At 46.1% G+C, this 22,200-nt stretch overlaps 1 protein-coding gene across 1 annotated transcript in view; it reads left to right on the forward strand.

Annotated features, from left to right (window-relative positions):
- The window catches only part of Rassf5 (Ras association domain family member 5), a 74,224-nt gene that overhangs the window by 24,743 nt on the left and 27,281 nt on the right, over positions 1-22,200 (forward strand). The window contains exon 2 of the mRNA XM_046452186.2: positions 9,056-9,177. Within this exon, the coding sequence (XP_046308142.1) occupies positions 9,056-9,177 (122 nt within the window). The remainder of the gene's footprint in view (positions 1-9,055; positions 9,178-22,200) is intronic.

Consider the following 22,200-nt stretch of genomic DNA (forward strand, 5'->3'; position numbering starts at 1 on the left):
AGGCACGGTGGCACACACCTGTAATCCCAGCGACTCGGAGGCTAAAGCAGGAGGATCACAAGTTCAAAGTCAGTCTCAGCAAAAGTGAGGCACTAAGCAACTCAGTGAGACCCTGTCTTGAAATAAAATACAAAATAGGGCTGGGGGGGTGGCTCAGTGGTTGAGTGCCCCTGAGTTCAATCTCTGATACCCTCCCCCCAAAAAATAAATAAAATCAAGAAAGGAAACTTAAATCCAGGGGATTAGCAAACATGGTGGAATGTGATAGACATCATTACCCAAAGTACATGTATGAAGACACGAATTGGGTGTCAACATAATTTATATACAGAGATATGAAACAATGTGGTATATATGTGTAATAAGAATTGTAATTGCATTCTGTTGTCATTTTTAAAAAATCAATAAAAAATAATAAAAAAATCCACATTTCTCAGTGAAAAAGCCAACCTGAAAAAGCTCTCTACAGTATGATTCTAACTATAGGATGTTCCAGAAAAGGCAAAATTATGGAAACAGTTAAGGATAAGCCTGTGCCAGGGGGTGGGGTAGAGAGGGATGAGCAGGGCGAGCACAGGGTATATTTAGGGAAGTGCAACTCCTCTGTATGTACTATCAGAGCGCACGCATGTCTGGGTTCAGAGAATGTACAGCACAAAGAGTGAACCCAAATGTAAACTGTGGGGCTGAGGTTGTGGCTCAGTGGTAGAGCGCTTGCTTTGCATGTGTGAGGCACTGGGTTCCATGCTCAGCACCACATAAAAATAAATAAATAAAATAAAGGTACTGTGTCCATCAAAAACTAAAAGTATTTTTAAAAAGGTCCTTTCCGAAATGTAAAATGTGCTCAGGTGAGAATGGTGTGTCCCTGTGGGATTATCCACTGTGACATATGCACCACCTCAGTGCAGGATGTTGGTAATGCAGAGACTGTGTATATGCAGGGGCTGAGATTATAAAGAAATTGTGGACCAGGCGCAGTGGTGCATTCCTGTAATACCAGTGGCTTGGACTTGAGGCAGGAGGATTACAAACCTCAGCAGTTTAGCAAGGCCCTAAGTAACCTATTGAGACCCTGGACTAGGGAGGCTGAGGTTGGAGGATCATGAGTTCAAAGCCAGCCTCATCAATTTAGTGAGGCCTTAAGCAACCTATGGAGACCCTGTCTTAAAACATAAAAAGGGCTGGGGATGTGGCTTAGTGGTTAATCCCCGCAGGTTCAATCCTCAGTACCCAAAACAAAAGAAAGAAGTCAAAAATCAAAATAACAACGAAAGCAAGAAAGAAGGAAAAACACTCAAAATCCCATTCTCACCCTTAGAGCAAGCACATAACCTTTCTTCCAGACACCTATGTGCATAATGTATATATGAGTACATGTGTATTTTATACAATTAAGTCATAAAACAACATTTTTCCTCTTTCATACATTGACCACACTATACATTGAAAAGAGGAAAAATGTTGCTTTGTTTTATATAATAGCTATATAGTATTTCATTGAAAAATATATCATAGCTGTACACTAGTCCCCTGTAGGTGGCTATGGGGATATTTCTGGCATTTTGTTATCATAAACAGTGATGCGATGAACATTTTAGTGAAGAAATATTTAGACCCTAGTAAATATGCACTCAGGACAGATCCCTGCAGGAAGTTGGTGCCACTAATAAGGCACTGCCTGACACTTCTCCACCTCCTCTTTAATGCTGGGCACGGTCAACTTTGCTTAGCAGTTTTCTTTCCCTAAACTTGAACAAGATTTTAGAATTTCAAATGTCAAAGGAGGATGAGCCAGAAGGAGGGGAGGAAGGAAGTTGCAGAGGGCAGCAGAGGGACCTCTCCAAGATGAAGAGGGTTACTTCTCTGTCTCCAGGTACACCTGGCACCTCCCCTCTCTAGGGAGCTGAAACCTGGGACTTGTGCCCAGACTAAGGACCAAGGTGCGGTGAGAGGTGAGAGGAAGGGTTAGGTCCTGTTGCACCAGGACTCAGTACAAGTCTGTGGGAGATCCCAGGCCCCGATGGACTGTGCCCAGCAGGCCTCAGATGCCTGGCACCCTGACTACTGGGCAGACTAAAACTTGGATTTTAGCCAGGTAATAAGAATATCTTGGTGTGGTGGTGCACACCTGTAGTCCCAGCGACTAGGGCAGCTGAAGTAGGAGGATCACGAGTTCAAAGCCAGCCTCAGCAACTTAGCAAGGCCCTAAGCAATTCAGGGAGACCCTGTCTCCAAATAAAATATAAAAAGGGCTACGGATGTGGCTCAGTGTGAAGTGCTCCTGGGTTCAATCACCAGTACTAAAACAACAACAACAACAACAACAACAACAACAAAAAAACAACTAGCCAATATTTATTGAACCCTTAGTGTGTATCCCGGGTTGCATTGTTGTTTACATAATTGTATCGTTTAATTTTCTTAGCAACCCTACAAAGTAGGTACTGCTATCACCTCCACTTAATGGATGAGTAAGAGTTAGGACACAATTTTGGTGTCAGATCACACTTTGGTTTCTCCACTTCAACCAAAGCTGAAACACTGGGCCTCACATGATTCACTCAAGCAATTCATATACAACCCCTTTTGAATGCTTAACAGTGAGTGGGCTTCTCCTACACTGAGCAGGGGCCGGAGAAAAGGGTTGCGGACAGGGTGGAATACAGGAATGGAGCCATGGAGGATTGCAGGGGCCGTGTGCTTATAAAGGGAACTACTGGGTCAGCTGGAGAGGGTCTGAGATCCAAGGGACGATCTTGGGGCAGCTAGAGAGGGATTTTCCTGGCAGGGAAGCAGGCAGGGCAGAGGCTATAGGGTGATGGTCAAGGGCTGCATGGGGTGGAGCAGACCTGGGTCAGCTTGGGCCAGGTGGGGAGCAAAGGGTGATGGAGAGCCCCTCTGGGTGGTATAGAAGCTGCCATAGCTGGTCCAGCTCAGAGGCCCAGGGGAATGATCCCCAGTGAAAGAATGGGAGATTCTCAGAGCAATGTCTCCAATGCCAGTGAGAAGGCTTTTGGAGACAGGCACCACTGACCGAGGACTGTCCCAAGAGGATCAGGACAACACTTATTTTTAAAAACTTCTATAAGTTATAATTATCCAATGCATATTATTTTTTTCCAGTTTTCCCTGTAGTACTTAACACATTATTTTCAAACTAAAAACTGTTTGTATGCTTATTTTGGAAGTCACTGCTGGGGGAAGATTGGTGAGACTATAGGTTCCACACTGGGAACTTGGTGGGATGGGATGGGAAACCCATATAGCAGAGTAGAGGAAGGGAGGGGGAAAGTAACTATTAACAGGGGACCTCCACATTCTATGCCTTTTATGCACCTCTCAACATCAAGAACTCCCTTTCATCCTCAGGGTAGCCCTGTGAACTCATTATTATGATTCCCATTTTATAGTGAAGAAAATTATGCTCAGAGAAGTTCAGCAATTTACCCAATGTCAGAGCTGATTGAGTGGAGACTAGAGGCCAGGACTTCCCCAAAGTCTATTATACCATAGCTCAGTCCAGGTCCTGAAAAAGAGTGGGGAAGGGGGATGGGGGTCAACTCTGTTCGAAGGTTGACCTTCTCCCAGAAGGCTGTGGGTGCCTGGAGAGTGGGCAGAAGCTCTTGGATTCAAAGGCTGTCTGTTTCCCCTCACCTTCAGAATGCTCTTTTTCCATGCAGGGTGAGAAGCTGCTGTTCCCTGACCTGGGAGTGACAGCGGGGGATATGGGCTCCTGGTAACCAGGCTCTGCATCCATCGTGAATGGGCCTTAGGGGTTTCTTCTCAATGGCATCCCTCTGGGTCAGAAAATTAGCCATTTGGATCACAGAATCACATGGTGGTGTATGTGCCTAGCATGATCCATGCATTTGGTGCTGGAATAGGCCAGAAACTAACTTTGGCAGCTCTGAGGATTTGGGGGAGGCTGCAGTGTCTGCATTTTGGAAAAACAGTCCCCTAGTCCATAGTCCCACCTGCTGGCTTCAGCTCTTCTGGGTTGAAGTGGGAGAAGTAATTGCCGTCCCTGAGCACAGTTTGCCATGGCCTGTGAGCCTGACCCTGTCCTTTAAGGTGGTGGCCTTGGTGTTTAAAACTAGAAGCAGAGCCCTTGGGGAAAGGCAGGTTGTGGTCATCTTGGCTTCAGCCCAGCACTCCCCGGTCCCCTGGCCCCGCCAGTCCACGGCTGATATCTGGAGAAGGTATCCATGGCAGCCCCTCTCTGTTTGGGCCTAAGGGCTCTGAGTTCCCAGTGTGGCCCGGGGTCTGCCTCATGAATTGATCTGTGCTCCCTGCAAAAAGACATATTTAAGTCCTAAACCCCAGTACCTCAGAAGGGGACATTATTTGGAAGTAGGGAGGTTGCAGGTGTCATTGTTTGAGGTAATACTGGAGTGGGGTGGTCCCCTGATCCAATATGACTTGCATTCCTACAAGGAAACGGACTGGGTGAAGACGTGGGTGGGATTTGGAGGTGCTGAGCTCCAGGCCAAGGATGCCAAACTGCCTGCAAACCGTCAGGAGCCAGGAAGAGGTAGGGAGGATCCTCTATGTATTTGGGAGGGAGCATGGTCCCTCCAGCAACTTGGGTTTGGACTTCTAGCCTCCAGAACTGGGAGACAAGAAGTTGTTTTGAGCCACCCAGTTCATGGTTCTTTGTCCTGGTCGAGTTGGAAATGAATGTCGCCTGGGCCCTGAGGGAGGGGCCTCTATCCTGGATCAGACCATGATGGCTTCCTTGGGAGAGAGGCCTCTATTGTGGTTTGTCCCCATCATTTCTCCTCACATTCACCTTCTATTTCCATAGGCCCCTTTCTCAACCTGGAAGTGTTTATTTTCCTCAAAATATCCCCTGGGAATGGGGACAGGAGCTGTTACTGGAAGGAAAGTTGTAAAGAAGGGGAGGTATAATTCTGATTTATAGGTGGCAATACTAAAGAAATGTCATTTTTTTTCTTAAAACAAAAAAACCCAACACTTAGAGCCCAGGAGTATTGGCGCCTAAACTTTTGCTGCCTCTTGGTGGCGAGACCCTTGTCCCATCCATTTAGTGACGTCAGAGCCCACCTGCTCTTGGCCCCTGTGAGGAGGGCATCTGAGGTACCTATAGTTAGATCCCTTGTTTCTGCTCCCCAGAGCCTCCTGTGCCCCCAACTTCCTAGGCTGCTGTGCCCCCAAGTGTCTGTCCAAACGACCTTCCCAGACCCTGGTGTGGTGGTCAGGTCCTTGCTTTGGGCTGTAGCGCTCATTGGTTGCATTTTACGGTGGGTGTCCCATCTGCCCAGCTAGCTAGCTCCCCAGGGGTTGTGTCTCACTCATCCTCACCCTCGGACCAGCAGGGCACGTGGATGCCTGAGCTCAGCCCATGGATGCTATAGCCCGAGATGATGGTGCTGGCCGTACAGAGAAGGCCTATGTGGCCCTATTCCACCCAGGGTCCCTCTCTCTTCTCTTGTCCAAATTGAGCACTCACTGAAAGCTGTGGAGGAAGTTGGGATACCAAGGGCAGGGGCCAGTGGGGCAGCCCCTGTGACGAGCTGCCTGAGAGAAGGATCGTCTGCGGGGCTGAAGCACAGTCACTGGGGACGCAGCCCTGTCTGTGGATGCCGTGGGTTTCCCCACTCGCAGGACACAGGCTGCCGGAGAAGGGCATGCGGCTCTGACTTCATCCCTGCTGGCCTCAAAGCCCTTGACTTGGCGTTTCCAGGGGCCAGGCAGTACAAAGACGCGCTTCAGTGGCTTTGCTGCAGCCTGTGATTATAGGGTCTGATGGAACAAAGTCGTTAGTGCCTCCAAGTTCTTTTCCTCGACTCCCAAACCCTCCTCCTGGACTCCTCTGTTCCCAGCTCCATCCAGCTCAACGTCAGGCCTGTAAAGAGATCTTTCTGAGGTTTTGGTGCTCTGTGTGTGTGTGACAGAGAGAGAGAGAGAGAAAGCAAGGGAGAAATGGGAATTGCAAGAGTGACCCAGGGGCACAGGCAGTCACAGAGTATATATGTCAGCCACACAAGGCACTCAGAGGAGGAGACAGAGAGCTTCCTACATCCAAAAGCCTTGCCCAGGTGTGAGCTGCTGCGGGCTCTCGCTCACTGGGAAGCCAGGGAGCTCCAGTCCTTCCTCTTCTTCCTTGTTCCCACTTCTTGGCATCCCTGGAGCATTCTTCATCCTTCAGAGCGTGACCAGGAGCCCCACAGGTGTGTTCCAGGGCCGGAACCTGGAACAATGCTGTCCTTTGTGGGCTCTGGCCTTAGGGTTACATTATCTAAAACGTCCTGGCATTTCTGAGCACTGCAGGCAGAATTATTTGGCCACATGTCCTTCTGTGCCCACTCCCATGAAGGGTAAGGCTGTTTTTGTGCAGAGCAGGAGATCTTCCATTGGGGGGATTCAGAAGTGCAGGTAGGGATGGTAAAGCCTCAGAGAACTGGCCACCTGATTCCATCTCCAGTTGAGAAAAGGGTCCTCTATGGAGGAGAGTCAGGAGGGCCTAGATCCTCATGGGGTCTGAAGGAAAGGACATTGACAGACTTCATCTTGGTGCATGAGGGAGATGAGCAGTTGGGTTAGTCAACTTTTGTCACTGTGACCAAAATACTGGACAAGAACAGCTTAGAGGAAGAAAAGTTTACTTGAGGGCTCACAGTTTCAAGATTTCAGTCCATGGTTGGTCAAGCTCCATTGCTTGGAGCCTGACGTGAGGCAGAAAATCATGGCAGAAGGATGTGGTAGAAGAAAACTGTTTAGCTCATGGCAGCTGAAAAGGAAAGAGAGAGAGAGAGAGAGAGAGAGAGAGAGAGAGAGAGAGAGAGAGAGAGAGGAGGGGGCGGCACCAGGGACAAAATATAAAACTCAAAGGCACCCCCCCAATGATGTACTTCTTCCAGCCACACCGTGTCTGTCCTTTCAAATTATTAATCCATCAAATGGATTAATCCGCTGAATTGGTTACAGCTCCCATAATATAGTCATTTCAACTCTGAACATTCCTTCATTATCTAAAAAGTCCTGGCATTTCTGGATAATACATGAGGTTTTTTTTGGGGGGGGAGGGTGGCACCTCATATCTGACCCATAACAGCGATGGAGCTTCTAAATGACATCCCAGGAAAGTGGCCAGGAGCTTTAGACTATGGAGGAAGAAGGTTGCTGGTTGCTGGAATCCCTGAGTGTCCCCACACTTCCCAGGACACTCCCCTGCATTCTACCCAAGGAATGTGGCCCAGGTGCTCATCTTTGGGGATGTAAGGGAAGAGGGCAGCTGGGGAGAGTGAGGGTCTCATCCCAGATTCTTCAAATGAATGGGCAAAAGAGCAGCCACCACCCCTACCCCAAGGTAGAGTGTGCTATGGGTACTTCAAAAAGAGACCAATGTGCAGAATTTGGGGAGCTTGTTAGAAGGAAGGAAAGAGTCTTGGGGTGCCTGATCCATTCTCAACCAAAATGGTATTATGGTTTGGATGTGAGATATCCCCCAAAATCTCATTTAAGAGACAAAACAAGAAGGTTCAGAGGAGAATGACTGGGTCATGAGAGTCTTAACCCAATCAGTGAATTAATCCCCCAATAGGGATGAACTGAGTGGTAACTGAAGTGGTAGTTTGTGGCTGGAGAAGGTGGAAATTGGGATGTGGCTTTGGGTATATATTTTGTATCCAGAAAGTGGAGTTTCTCTCTCTCTCTCTCTCTCTCTCTCTCTCTCTCTCTCTCTCTCTCTCCTTTCTGATCACCATGTGAGCTGCTTCCCTCTGCCACACTCTTCCACCAGGATGCCCCGCCTCACCTCAAGCCCCAAGGAATGAAGCCAGTTGTCTGTGGATTGGGACCTCAGAAACTGTGGGCCCTCAAATAAACTCTTCCTCCTCTACAGTTGTTCTGGTCAGGTCTTTTAGTCACAGCAGCAAAAAAAAAAGCTGTCTAAAACAGGTGACTCCCTAATCCTCAGGTTATCCAAGAAAATCCAGGCTGTGGTGTCCCCTGCCACAAAACCCACCCTCCCCAGCCGTGCACCAGACTTCACCATCAGGAGGGAAATTCAAGAGAGACCCCGGCACTTGCATGGCTGGGCCTTCTGGCTGAGCTGTGGTAACTCCAGGACAGGCAGCTCTGGCCGTCGCACGGCCATCTGTGGGCACTACATATCAGATCTGAGCATTTTGCCTGGGAGACGACCTGTATTGCTTTCTTCTATTCCACTCTTTCCTTTCCCCCACCTTCTCCCTGTCCCTCCCTCCCCTGGCTGAGTCTCGCTGTCTCCTGGCCCCTTTGACTTCATATCTCTTCTGCCAAAGAGGTTCCAGAGGGAGCCCTTGAGGAAGTTGGAAAATATCAGCAGCCCAGGCTCACCCCTGTGAGCTGTGTCACTGAGTACTTCACTTAACCTCTGGGCCCGTTTCCCTGTCTCTAAGGGAGTTCCCAAGGCTCTTTTCAACTCTGGCCATTAAGTTACTACTTCCATGGAAGTGAACATGGTCGATGGAACGTGTGATTTTCCCCCAATTTTGTTTTTATTGATAGGATCTCAACTGGATTAGAGTGGCCACCCCAGCATTTCTAGACTGGGCAGGGTCTGATGAGAATGGCTTTGTCTCTGGAAGCACTTTTAAGTCTTTCAGACATATCCTCCTCCATACCTGTGCACAGTCTCGTGCCACCGACTAAGGCCGCTAAATCCATAGGTTCCTGATTGGCCAAATGAAGTTCAGCAACCTTGAGCCCTTCCCCAGGGGTCTGTGGCCCCTGGTGACCAGTGTGAATTAGTAGAAAGAGCACCAGTCTGGAACCAGAGGGTCTGATCATGAGGAAGTCCCAAGGCCCCAACAGTAACAATTACAAGGTCACACAAAGTATGGCAGGTAAGCTCAGTCTGCACAGGTGTAAAGCACTTAACTACGACGGAACAGAGCTTCATCCTCACCTGCCTCCCGCTGGCCCGCCACTGCCCTCCTGCACTGCCCTTCTGCTGGGAACTAAATGTGATCGCCCAGGTTATTTCTCTGGACGGAAGTAGTAGAGATGCTGCCCGGTGCCTGATGCCTCTTTGGTTCTTTCCCTCCAGACTGTAAATTCACCTGTCACCCGGAGTGCCGCAGCCTGATCCAACTGGACTGCAGTGAGCAGCAGGGCCCAGCCCGGAACAGACCCTCTCCAGAAAGCACCCTCGCCCCAACCTTTGGCCAGGTAGGCAGCAAAGCTCAAGAGCCCAGCTGGAGCAGCCTCTGCAGGTGCCTGGGCTCTGCTTTCTCTTCCGGGAGCTCTGGTGAGCAGGCTCCAGTATTCCATGTGTGCTGGATGTTGGGTCCCCTTCTGGCCACCTGGAAGTGTAGACACTCCCTTTCCAAGTGACAAGGGGCAGCAGTCTGCAGATAACTCCTTTTCCAAGTGACAAGGGGCAGCAGTCTGCAGATACTCAGCAGCATCCTCTATTTCTCCCAAGCATAGATTCTGTTTGGGCCTAGGGCTCTGATCCAGAAGTGTGGGTATGGGTGGGGGCAGGACGAGTCACAGAGAAGCCTCCAGAAGTTCCTTAGAGCCCTGGAGCAGTGGGGAGATGATGGGGCTAAAGCTTCACACACCATCCTGCCTTCAGACCATGGATCCTCACAGACCTTCACCTTGTCTGCCTGCCACTCAGCCAGTCAGGCCAGCTCCTCTTCTGGAGGGACTGGGCAGATGTTCTTTCCCTGTGTTCAAGGACCAGAAAGTTGACTGCAAAATAACTCTTGGTCCTGGGTTTTATCAAGGCACTTGAACTGCAGTGTGTCTGATGTCTAGGGTTTGAAATGGAGACAGAGGAGAGCATTTATTGATTATTGTGTTGAGCAGACATTTATTGATTATCTACCATGCGCCAAACACTGGTGGTAGGAGGGGTAAAAAATGATTCATCACAGTTTCCTTGGAGAGCTTATGCTCTGGCAGGGGAGGCAGAATACAGCCAAATAGTATATACTGTGACATATGCATGATAAGACTATGGACCAAGTGGGTACATAGTGCAATTGTTTCTGCTGGGAGAAATCAAGGAAGGCTTCCCAAAGGAAGGATCTTTGATGCAAGCCTTCATCTGGGAGTTGAAAGTTGCTGGTCAGTGAAGTAAGGAGTGCTCTAGGATGTCATCGATTTACTCATTTAACAGATGTGTTTTGAGCATTCACCACATGCCAGGCCCAGAAATGATAAAGGAAAGAGACATGGCGTAGGAGGGAGACTTTAAACAAACTCTTTGTCTAAGAGGGAAACTCCCAGGGTGCTGTGAGAGACAGTAATGGGAGACCTGAATGTTATGGGGGACTCACATCCAGTCACAAGTCCACAATGTTTCTGGCCACAATGCACATGATCCACAGTGTTCAAATGCCTGATCTGCTCATGGGTGTTGCTCTGTTGTTCCCTCATGCCTTCTCCCACTGAAAAAGTATAGCTAGAAATCAAGTATGACATTTGATGGATGATACTAAATTGGTCCAAAATTGTATATTTAAAAATTCAGGCCAGGTATGGTGGTGCACGCCTGTAATCCCAGCAGCTCGGGAGGCTGAGGCAGGAGGATCTCAAGTTCAAACCCAGCCTCAGCAACTTGGTGAGGCCCTAAGCAACTTAGCAAGATCATGTTTCAAAATTTAATAAAATACAAAAAGGGCTGCTGGGGATGTGGCTCAGTGGTGGTTAAGCACTCTGGATTCAATCCCTATTACAAAACAGAACAAAAATTTCAGTACATCTTTTCCAGACTTTGGAATGGTAACTATTTGTGCATAACCTGAATGTAACCAGGCCTCTTGGACTGGAACCTGTCCATCCTGGGAAGGGGTGGGCACAGCAGATGCTCAAAGCACTGATGAGCAATGTCAATTTTTCTGTTGTTTAGGGGATGTTAAGAGTAAAACCAGGGCCTTAAAGATGCTGGGCAGGTGCTCCACCACTGGCCTATACTCTAAGCACAATAGTGTAGATTTTCGAAGAAGGTGTACCTTAGATGATGAAAGAGGGAGGTTATGTGGCACCCTGCAGAGCGGCATCTGAAAAGCATATTTCAGTAACTCTTTCTTTTCCCAATTTCTTTGGGCGTTTCCAAGTCTCTCTTCTCTCTGGTCTCCCAATCCTGCCCATTCCCTACCCTGGAGCCTGGTTCCACCCGCTACTTCCTGGATCTCCTTCTTGGGGTTTCTATTCCTTCCTCTAAAGCAGCAGGTCTCAAAAGAGGGTGATTTCTGTGCCCCTCCCCCTGCATGTGACAATGTCTAGAGACTTTTTGGTTGTCAGGGGATGCTACTGGCTTCTAGGCAGTGGAGGTGAGGGACATTGCTAAATACCCTGCAATGCACAAAACAGACCCCGCAACAAAGAGTTATCTGGCTCCAGATGTCAATCAGGCTGAGCCTGAGAAGCCTTGCCTTGGTGCAGCTTAGCTTGATATGGTGGGCAAAAGGCCCCCCAGAAGATTTTGGGGTTTACTGCACAGTGGCTCATCCTCAGAATGCTGGCAGTGCTTTCAAATGGAATATTTGGAAGCCGAGAAGTCCCCTGTCCTTCGAGACAGAGAGGAGGCAAACTTGTAATCCTTTGGCAAGCTAAATCAGGGCAGTGGCTAGATTGGAAACATGATGGATTATTATTTTATTTTGTTCTATTTTTTGTGATGCTGCGATTCAAACCCAGGGCCTCCTGCATGCTAGGCAAGCTGAGCTACGTCCCAAGCCCCTAGAAACATAATTGAAATGTCACAGAGGAAGCAGCAAGAATCCCACGTGGTGCTGAGTGGACCTCGGTCAGCAAACAGCCTGGCGTGATGCAGACTGCTGTGTTTGCCTTGGACAGGCCTGACCGCGTGCTTCAGCAGAGCTGGGGCAGGACACGGCCTTCTGTCAATAAAGCTGGGCCCTGCTCCGGGGCTCCCTCGCCTTTTCTAAAAGGCTTATTTGTGCTGATTTCCGCGTTGGCTTGATTTTCTGTTAAAAATCAAGATGGAACTTTCCTTCACCTTGATGTCATCGCCAGGCTGAGTGAACCTCATGTGCTTATGCCATCCTGGGGATTTATTATGGCAAAGGTCTGGGTCGGAGCTCAGCTCATCCTGGGACATGTGACTCTTAGGAAGTCTCCTCTTGGTAGCATTTCTCCTGTCTGCTCTTTCAGGGAAAGAAATTCATTGATTTTTCTCCATCCAGAGAGAACCATTCTTCATTAACATTTTTATATGTCCTTCCTGTACGTTCATACATTTTTAAAACATGGCTGAGATCATCCTGTAGATAATTATTTGGCCTCAACCTTTTAAAAGCAATAATCACAAAGTTCTGACCATCTTTTCTGCCATGGTAGGGGAAGGGAAGGATGAGGGACAGGCATAGAAATGGTAGGGGTGGCTAAGAGCCCCAGTGTACACTCACAAAGTCATGTGGGTTGGCCTGTCTCTCACAGGTGTCCAAAACAGAGGAAGGGTGGCTAGTAGCTGCCTCTGCTTTTGTGGGCCCTAGGACCAGTTGTTTTGCAGCCTCTCCTTGGAGATCTCTGAGGTCTAGGCTGTCTGACATTTTCCTGGGCCCCATTGTGTGACAAGACACATCTCCTACAAGTCTACCCCAGATTCTTTTTTCATTTTCAGCCCATTAGCTGGAGAACATCATTGCCATTGGCTGAAGGTCACAATAAATTGCCCAAACATTTGCAGTTCCTTTATTTGGGGACATACCCCAAAGAACTTGTATTTCTGGTGGTCTTCAAAGAGCTCTCCTCATGTCACTCTGTGATGAAGAACCCACTGTGGCTCCCGAGTGCCCTCACAATAAAGTGAGACCTCTGATGATCTGGTGCAGTCCTTGCGTTTCTTCTGGGGAAGGTGACTCTGAGAGAAGATGTCTTTGTCCTTGCCCACCACTGTTGATCCTCATCATAACCAGCTGTGGCCTGGGGGAATCCTGGAAGCTCTGTCCCTCTGACATTTGGTACCAGTTTCCTCGGGACCAAATGCAAGATTACAAGAGATAAACACAAGCACTCCCCTCCCCTTTCATTCAAATTCCCTGCAGCCAGGGACCCACTCCTCCATCCGTAGTCTAAATCTGGATTAGTACATAAAACCCTTCATGGTTGGCTTCTGCTAACTCACCTGGCCCAGGTGCTTCCCCTCCTCCTGGCCCTGCAGAGTGCACATCGGTTCCTCTGATGGCAGTTCCAAAAAGGTGCTCAGCACTGCCACGCATTGTGGCCATAACTACGTTCCTCCTGCATTTTATTTACTTCATAATAATCCTTAAATAGACTCATTTTATTAAACTTAAATCAACTTGTGTCAAAGGAAATTTAAAAATATTCTTCAATCACTAATGCACTTAGGATTTTTCCAGATACCCATCGGATTAATTACTATTAATTAGTATTTAATCTCTATTTTTTTTTAAAGTGTGTCTAAGGACTGCCTCAGATTCATTTCACAAATACTAACTGAGCCAGGTCCTGTTCTAAGACCCTTGCAGGTGCCATCATGGGAAATGCTGCCATAATGAGGCTACTCTCTTTGGCCATCTGGTGCCTGGACTCCCAGGACACTGGCTCCAGGGGGTGCCCAAGGGACCGAGGGAGACACAGAAAGAACTGGGAAGGAAATACCAGTCACCCATACTGATACCATGGTGCCCTTCCAAAGGAGAGATGGAGTTGTAAGTACTGACAGGAAATAGAGAAAAGTGAAAACAAGCCACTCCACTGGATATGTAGGGCCCAGCCTTTTATATTACATCTGTGTCTGCATCTGTGTGTGTGTGTGTGTCTGCATCTGTGTGTGTGTGTGTGTGTGTGTGTGTGTGGCAGGGGAGGGGAATGCAGAGGGAGGGTCTAGAAGGTGCTCTGAATGGGGGACAATGAATTTCCTTCCAAAGAGCAGAGGGTTTAGAAGTGCTCTAGACCGTTGGAAGAGATTTCAGCTTGGGAAGGGGAGGGAGTAGAAAGGGCTAGAGTCAGACTTTCAACTTTTATTATTTGCTTTTCTGCTGTTTGATTGGCAAATGACTCCACATGTTTCTAATGTAATATTTTTCAAAAAGCAATAAATATTGTCTTAAGGAAAGAACCCCTATCTGAATGCCCAAAGAGTGAGGCTAAAATCTAGACTGTGTAGATGAAATACTTGGTTTAGAACCCAAGACAACTCTCCTAGTTTCTCTGTGCCTTGAGCTTCTCCTCTGAGAAATGGGATAATCCCCAGGGTGGGTGTGGGGTTCAAGTATTATATAAAAATATGTGACACCAAGGAGTAAGTATCCTGTGGTAACAGTCTAGAGCCATCTCTGGAACCTCCAGGGGCCTCAATGGATTTTCTTTTTTCTTTTTTTTTTTTTTTAATACCAGACATCAAAACCAGGGCAAGAGCTCTACCACTGAGCCACATCCCCCGCCCTTTTTATTTTATTTTGAGAAGGGTCTTGCTAAGTTGCCCAGGATGCTCTTGGATTTATGATCCTTCTGCCTTGGCTTACTAAGCAGCTGTGATTCCAGGTGTGCACAAGCCACCTCACGGGATTTTTAAAATTTTTTTTTGTTCTGTTACTCTGTGATGAAAACACACTCTGTGGCTTCCCGTTGCCCTCAGAATAGTCTAAATCTGGATTACTACATAAAACCCTTCATGGTTGGCTTCTGCCAACTCACCAGAATACTAGAAATTTGGATTTTTGTTCTGGAATCAAACCAGGAAGCTATGACTTGTGGTTTGGGTGGCCACTTTTTGCTATATGACTTATGATTATCCCCCTGAACATTGAGACCTGAGTCATTGTTCCATTCTGTAGGTGACCCTGTCCCCCATTCACCCAAGAGACAGATGACTCTCAAAGCTGTCCAAGCTAGGTCAGCCAGGCTGATGGCCTTTGGGTTCCCTTTCTGCCTGTATGCCCATCCCAAACAAAAATACACCCTTCTTGCTATCATTCCTTAGCAGGGCTCTGATGGAATCACTCCTTAGCCCCTGCAGCAGCAGAGAGGTGACTTAGTTGGCATGGATTTCTGCATTTCCTGGCTCCAGGTCCAAGCTCCCTCCTGCAGACACACCACTGTCTCATCACCCAAGGTTCTGACTTTTCAGATCTTTGAGAAGAGAAAGTCTTGGGCCTGCCCACTGCCCAACATGTTTCAACATGTTAAAAACAGGACCACCACATGGGGGAGCCAGGGAGCAAGAAAGGAGGAGCCTGAAAGGGGAGGAGCTCGGAGTGAGAGCTTGCTGAGAGGGCTTGGGCTTGCTAATGCTCTTGTAGCGGGGTGCAAGGTCCTACATCTCTTCAGAAAGGCTTGATAAATGCTTATCAAATGGAATTGTAAGTAGTAACAACAGGAACTGGCATTTGCTGAGGCATACCTGCGTTCTGTCTACTTGTTTTATTTATTATTAAGAGTCAGGTGTTGAAATCTTATCTATAATTGTGGATTTGTCTATTTCTCCTTACAGTCCTACATTCCTGTATTTTAAAACTCCATTATTAAGTGCATAAACATGTAGGATTATTATGTCCTCATGATTAATTGACTCCTGTATCTTTATCCCTGGTAACATTCTTTGATCTAAAATCTACTTTGTCTGATATTAATATAGCTACTGCCGCTTTCTTTTGATTACCATTACTATAGTATTTCTTTATTCTTATTTTGAGGGTTTTTATGTCTTTATACAGTCATGAATTGCTTAACGATGGGAATATATTCTGAGAAGTGCATTGGTAAGCAATTTTGTCAATTGAGGGAACATTATAAACAATACTTACACAAACCTTGATGATATATCCTATTACACACCTGGGCTATATGATAAAGCCTATTATTTCTAAGATACAAACTTATACAGCATATTACTGTTCTGAATGTACTGTAGCAATTTTAACACAATGGTGAATATAGAAAAAGTATAATAAAAATACTAACTGGCAGGAATTGTTAGGTCCATTGTAATCTTGTGGGACTACTATTATCTGTGTGGTCCATTGTTGACTGCAACTTTGTTACATAGCACATGGCTCTATGTAAAGTTCATTGCTTATAGATAACAAATAGTTGGATCTTGTTTTTTAAAATTCAATCTGATAATCTCTACCCTTGAATTGTAGTATCTAGGTCATTTGCATTTAATGCGATTATTGATATAGCTAGATTTTGAGTCTGTCTTCTTGCTATATGTTTTCTGTTTGTATTCTATCAGTTTTTCTTCCCTTTTCTTTGTTCTATTTTTGCCTTCTTTGGGGTTAACTGAATATATTTTATGATTCCATTTTCTCTTATTTGTTGCCCCCAAGTTTTTTTTCTCTTTGTTTTGTTTAATTAGTGGTTGCCTTAGGGTTTACAACATATATCTTCAGCTTGTGAAAGTCTATTTATCAAGTGGTTAATTCCACTTCACATAGAGTATAAAAACCTTGCAGTCATATACCCTTTTTCCTCTTTATATACTATAAACTCAGTACAACATTGTTACTATTTAGGTGTTTAATTATATTTTAAAGATGTTTAAATAGTAGGGGAAAACTATATTTATCTATATGGTTACCGTTTTTGGTACTTTTTCCTTTGAGTAGATCTAGGTTTATATCTGATATCATTTCCCTTCTGCCTAAAGAACATTCTTTAAATTTCTTGCATTGTGGGTTTACTGATGATACATTCTTTTAGCTTTCTGTGTCTAAAATAGTTCCTGTGTCACCTCTGTTTTTTAAAGATTTCCACTGGGTAGAAAATTCTAGGTTGACAGGTTTTTTTTTTTCTTGTATTCATTTAAAGGTGTTGCTTCATCATTTTCACACTTTCATTGTTTCTGAAATAACAGTCTTCACCCTGTTCCTCTGTATCTAATGTGTCCTCTGATTTTAATATTTTCCTCTTTATCACATGTTTTGAACAATTTGATTATGATGCTCTTTGTTGTGGTTTCTTGTGCTTGGGGTTTTGTTGAGTTTCTTGGATCTGTGGGTTTATAGTTTTCAACAAAATTGGAAAATTTTCAGGCATTATTTCTCAAATATTTTTAATGTCCTCTTGCATCCTTCTGAGAATTCAAATTGCATATATGTTCTTAGGCTGCTTTTACTTGTCCTATAGTTTATTGCTCTGTACATTTTTAAATTTTTTTCTTTCTCTGTGTTTGTTTTGTATGGTTGTTATTGCTCTGTCTTCAAATTCACTAATCTTTTCTTTTGCAACATTCTGTTTGTATTTTCTTTTTTTAACAATACCTTTATTTCACTTATTTATTCTTATGTGGTGCTGAGGATCGAACCCAGGGTCTTGCATGTGCAAGGCGAGCGCTCTACCACTGAGCCACAACCCCAGCCCCTCTGTTTGTATTTTCTATCAGTTTTTTTCTTCCCTTTTTCTTTGTTCTGTCTCAGTTATAGGTTAGTTTGTATTGATTGATTTTTTTTCTCCTCATTAAGGATCATATTTCCCTGTGTCTTTACATGTTTGGTAATTTTCAGTTGGATGCCAGACATTGCAAATTCACCTTGTTGGATGCTGGATAGTTTCATATTCTTATATATATTTGGGGGGCTTTGTTCTGAGACTTGGTTAAGTTACTTGGAGATGGCTTGATGCTTTTAGGTCTTGCTTTTAAATTCATAAGTATGCCCACTCTGATACCCAATCCTTAAGCCTGCTGACAGCCCCTTTTCTGATTTTAGAGGAGGCATACCATCTTGGAGTGAGTTTAGTGTCCCAACCCTATAACTGAGTTTTTATAGCTTAATACTTTGTGATCTAGAAATCCATTGACATTAATAGCTTCCTCTGTCATCCTCTGGCCACCATAGAATGAGAGGAGAATCCAGTTGCCATAACATTGGCATGAATGGCAAAAAAGGCAGGGTCCAGGGCCTCAGATATAACCTCTCCTGGGCAGGTTTGGAAGGCGAATACACTAGAATCCACCCATTTTTCTTAGCCATTATTTTTTTCATCCATTATTTCCTTTCTTTCCAAGCTCAAAATTCAGCTATGATTTCTATTCTGACTCCTTCCCTTTGTAAGGAAATGATTGCCTCTCTCAGGGATTCCAGAGGTAGCCAAATAATACCAACCAAAAGAAAGAAACTGATTCCCTGCTCCCTCCAGCCCACTCTGGCTCCATCTGGGAAAGCCCAATCCATAGTTTCTTCCCAGATTTTACACCATATCTAAAAGCCCAAGTGCCGGCTCAAGCACCCAGGGATTCTGCTGCACTAGACAGCTGGCCCTCCCAGGAGCCTCCTCAAGGCCTATCTGACCCACCCAGGCTGAGCTCTTTTCTGATTGGGTAGAGTGGAAAAGGCTTCCCAGCAAAGAAGGGCCTGAGCTCAACTCCATGTGGGGATAGAGCTCCCAGACTTATTTCTCTAGAAATCCTGAAGCCCTGGAGATGTTTCTCTGTGCTCCTCACAGCCCCTAGGAGAAGCAGAATAGAGAGATTACCAGGTCAGTTCCGAGGCTCATGACCCTCCTTTCTGTGGGTAGTCTGAGAGTTGTTCACATCTCCCAGTGGTGACCAAGCTGCCCTGGATTTGGGAAGATGGGTCATGCCTGGAGAGGGACACATGAGAGAGATTAGAAATATCTTCTGTCACCCTCTAGTCTCACTGAAGGACAGTTAGAAGATAGAATCCCTGGGCCTGACTTGACTCCTAACATGAGTTCTTCAGGGCCTTAGCTTGTTGGTGTGAATGACCAGAGTATTAACCACCTTCAGTGTTTTTATGCATTAGGGCCCTGTGTAATCTGGCAGCCAAGCAAGAGAGGTATGGTGTGGGCTGGAACCCCAGAGAAAGTGAATCACATGCGACTCTAACCTAAATGGTGGGCAGCCACTTTCCTCTTAGGATAAGAAGTCATCTGGGGAGAAACTGAACTCTCTGCTATACACAGCAAATTCATGCTAAAAAATAATGCCACTCTAGGGATGTTTGGTAGCATTCTTTTTTAAATTTTTTTTTAAGTTGTTAATGGACCTTTATTTTATTTATTTTTATGTGGTGCTGAGGATCAAACCCAGTGCCTCACACATGCTAGGCAAGCGCTCTACCACTGAGCTACAACCTCAGCCCTGGTTGGTAGAATTCTTAAGATTCAGCCTAGATAGAACTCTCCTCCTGAGAGTCATGTGGAAGGTGTGGGAGGTATGGTCCTTATGGGGGAATAGTGTCAGGAAGAGGATGGAGGTAGGAGGAGGATTTTGACAGGCAGAGAAAATAGCAACAGCAAAACCACAAGGGGGCGGAGTGGCTTCTGGCAATGTGAATCAATTTTGTGTGACTGTAATGAGGGCCACTTGATTGTGGCTGTAGATGAGTCTGAACTTTTGGCTGGACACACACTGGAAAGGGTCTGGGAGGGCCTGCTCAGGGGTTTGGAATATCATGTGGTCATTGGAGGAAAGACAACAGTTGTAATTGAAAGTTATATACGGGGGCTCTGGGTTTGAAATCTGATTCTACCATTTATTTTGTTGGGCAACTTGACCACTCTGAGGCTCTTTACCCATTTGCAAAATATCTTCTTGGGAAGGTTATAAGGATTAAGTCCTATAATGAAACCTATAAAAGCTCAGTAATAACTTTAAAATAACTAACATTTAATGTCACTCTCTCTAGAGTGTATACTTTGAGAAGGCAGGGACTAGATCTCACCCAGGCCCAAACTTGAACATCCAGTATGTTTGCCATGTAGAAGGTGCTCAGTAAGTATTTGTTCAATGAATGAATGAAAACACAAGCAACTAGACTGAGTACATGTTAATTATAAGATCATTAGGAGTTGAAATATGGACAGATTTTATGATAGGGAGCCACAATGATCTGAACTTGGTCTTAGAAGGATAACTTTGGCAACAAGGGGGTGGGGAGTTCAGAGGAGGCAGAGATGCAAACAAGGGGAACTCCTGCAAGGTTTTGCAGTAATCTAGGTTAATGACAATCATCAAGACAGGAAATACTAAAGGGCAGAGAATGAGCAGATGGGCAGCGAGCTCAATTTTGGACCTGTGATGGGAGTCATCCCAGCACTAACCCCATAAGACCACAGAATGTAGAGTTTAAGGATTTGTAGCTGGAGTGAGACCCAGCTGGGTTGATTCAACGCCACCATTGACAGCCTGTGTATCTATTTGCAAGTTATTTAACTTTCCTGATCCTCCTTTTCCTGTCTGTAAAATAGAGAAAATAACTGCGGCTTCCTCATAAGTTTGTTGTAAGGATTAAATTAAGTGATGTGCATCAAGTTAATAGCACATAAACTAATAATAATTTTAAAATAAATTTAGGGAGTTTTGTGGGGGGAACACCTCACCCTGGTTTTCAGCCTTGGCATCCATTAGTAGGTTTAAGGCCTCACGTCTGATCTTCACGTGACCCTTCAATCGGACCGGTGAAGAAGCCTGAGGTCCACAGTTTCTCAAGAGGCTACATCAAGTGGAGTTGAGGCTGGGCTTCTAGACATCCATTCTTACACTGCAGCCTCTCTGGAACATGCAGAACCACAGGGTGGATCTCACAAGGGGATCCGGCCACCTATCAGGATCGCATTTGAGAAAGGAAGAAAGCTTAAAATAATGTCTTTCATCATCTGACACTTTGAGTCAGGAAAGTGGCCCATTCATCATTTCCCCAGGACTCTCTGAACTCCAGCGGAGTTCTGTGGGCTTTGGGCTCTGCATGCTGTGTTTTAGGGCCTGCTTTCTCCTCCTGGGCCCACAGACAAGAACAGCTTCTTCCCATACTTTGTGGCTCACCTCAAAGAGGCTTTAAAGGCTAACTCTCAGGTTTGTCCCTGCCTGTCCCTCTTACTTAGGCCAATCGATGTCACTACTATTGATTATTCGTAGGGGGGAGATTCTGACAGTGTCACTAGACACTCCAGTCCAGTCTTCCTTCCTTTGAGACCCTAGGGCATCAGTCTGGATTTTTCTGCTGTGGACTGGCCAACTTGTTATATTGTATATGATCTTTGCAGATTTCTTCTAGGCCTAGGGTCCCTGCCAGCACAGTCTCTGTTGCCCTGACTTATGCACAGGTGATTCATTGACAGGTGAGGTGGCATTAGGGAAAGAGATATTAACTAGGAGTCACGAAGAGGCTTTAGAAGTAATGAGCTGTGATGGAACTGGTTATGTCCCTTAGTCTCTTCACCTGTAAAATGGCCATAATTCCTGCTATTGGGTTAGAGTAGCATAAGTGAAGCAATGGTGTTAAAAGGCCCTATTCAGATGTCAGGTTTTCATGATGTTTGGAGTGGCGTGGAGCAGCTCCCTACAAGAACACAGTGTCCCTGAGAACCTTCCTTGCCAGGTCTGGCATCGAGTATGCTGCTTGTGCTGCTCACAAGGAGCTGGCTCCTGGGGGACTCTGGCTTAGTGTTTGAAAAGGTTGTTATTCGCCGCATTTTAAGATTGTACATTTTGAATGTGTAGCACTGTGGTGGCATTGCAGAGCTCCCCATGTGACTCTGAGGACACTGTGGCCATAGAGAATCTGGGGCTTGTTTTTTCCCTTAAATGTTGAATTCCCACTGAGCAAGGAGGTTCTTTGTATAAGAAGAGTCTGTTTCTTTGCTTGCTGGACAAAGCAGGTGGGCTGCTATGGTGGCCATGGATCACCCAGAGCCCCCTCTCTGTAGCATTCAGCATTCTGCCCCTGAACTTGGAAACAGACACCAGCTTCCTCTGCTTGAGGCCTGAGCCATGGTCCCTGGGGAAAACCCCCAAAACCCCCTCTAAAATACCTTTTTGAAGAACAGATCACCCAGACAGAGACAGAACCTATCTTCAACCCCATTCATGTGAGATCAACCCTCTTAGACTCTGCATAGCACACTGCCCACCCACCCCAGTCCTGCCCCAGCTGTCTACCACCTCTTATCTTCCCTCCAGAGGAGGTAGCTACTGGCATTGACATTCTCCTGAGCCAAGGGTGGCAGACCCAGGGGTGCTGGCTTTTAGCTATCTCAGCTTTGTCCCTGCCAGGCACACACAGGCTTCTGTCAAAGAGGCTGTGTGGGAGGATGGAGCCAAACTGGGTTGCATTTTGAAACCCTCCTCAGCACTGACAGATTTGGCAAAGGGCGGGGGGCGGGGGGAAGAACTCCTCAGAAAAGCAATCAGAGATTAATATGGAGTCAGCAGCTTGGCGTCTGGGGGCTGAGGCTAACCCTCTGCCAGCTTGTGCTTCCCCGGCACTGAATTATTTCAAAACTTCA

The sequence above is a fragment of the Marmota monax genome, unplaced genomic scaffold, assembly GCF_021218885.2.
Source record: "Marmota monax isolate L192 unplaced genomic scaffold, Marmota_monax_Labrador192_F-V1.1 WCK01_AAM20220418_F8-fsc00105, whole genome shotgun sequence".
NCBI classification, from domain to species: domain Eukaryota; kingdom Metazoa; phylum Chordata; class Mammalia; order Rodentia; family Sciuridae; genus Marmota; species Marmota monax.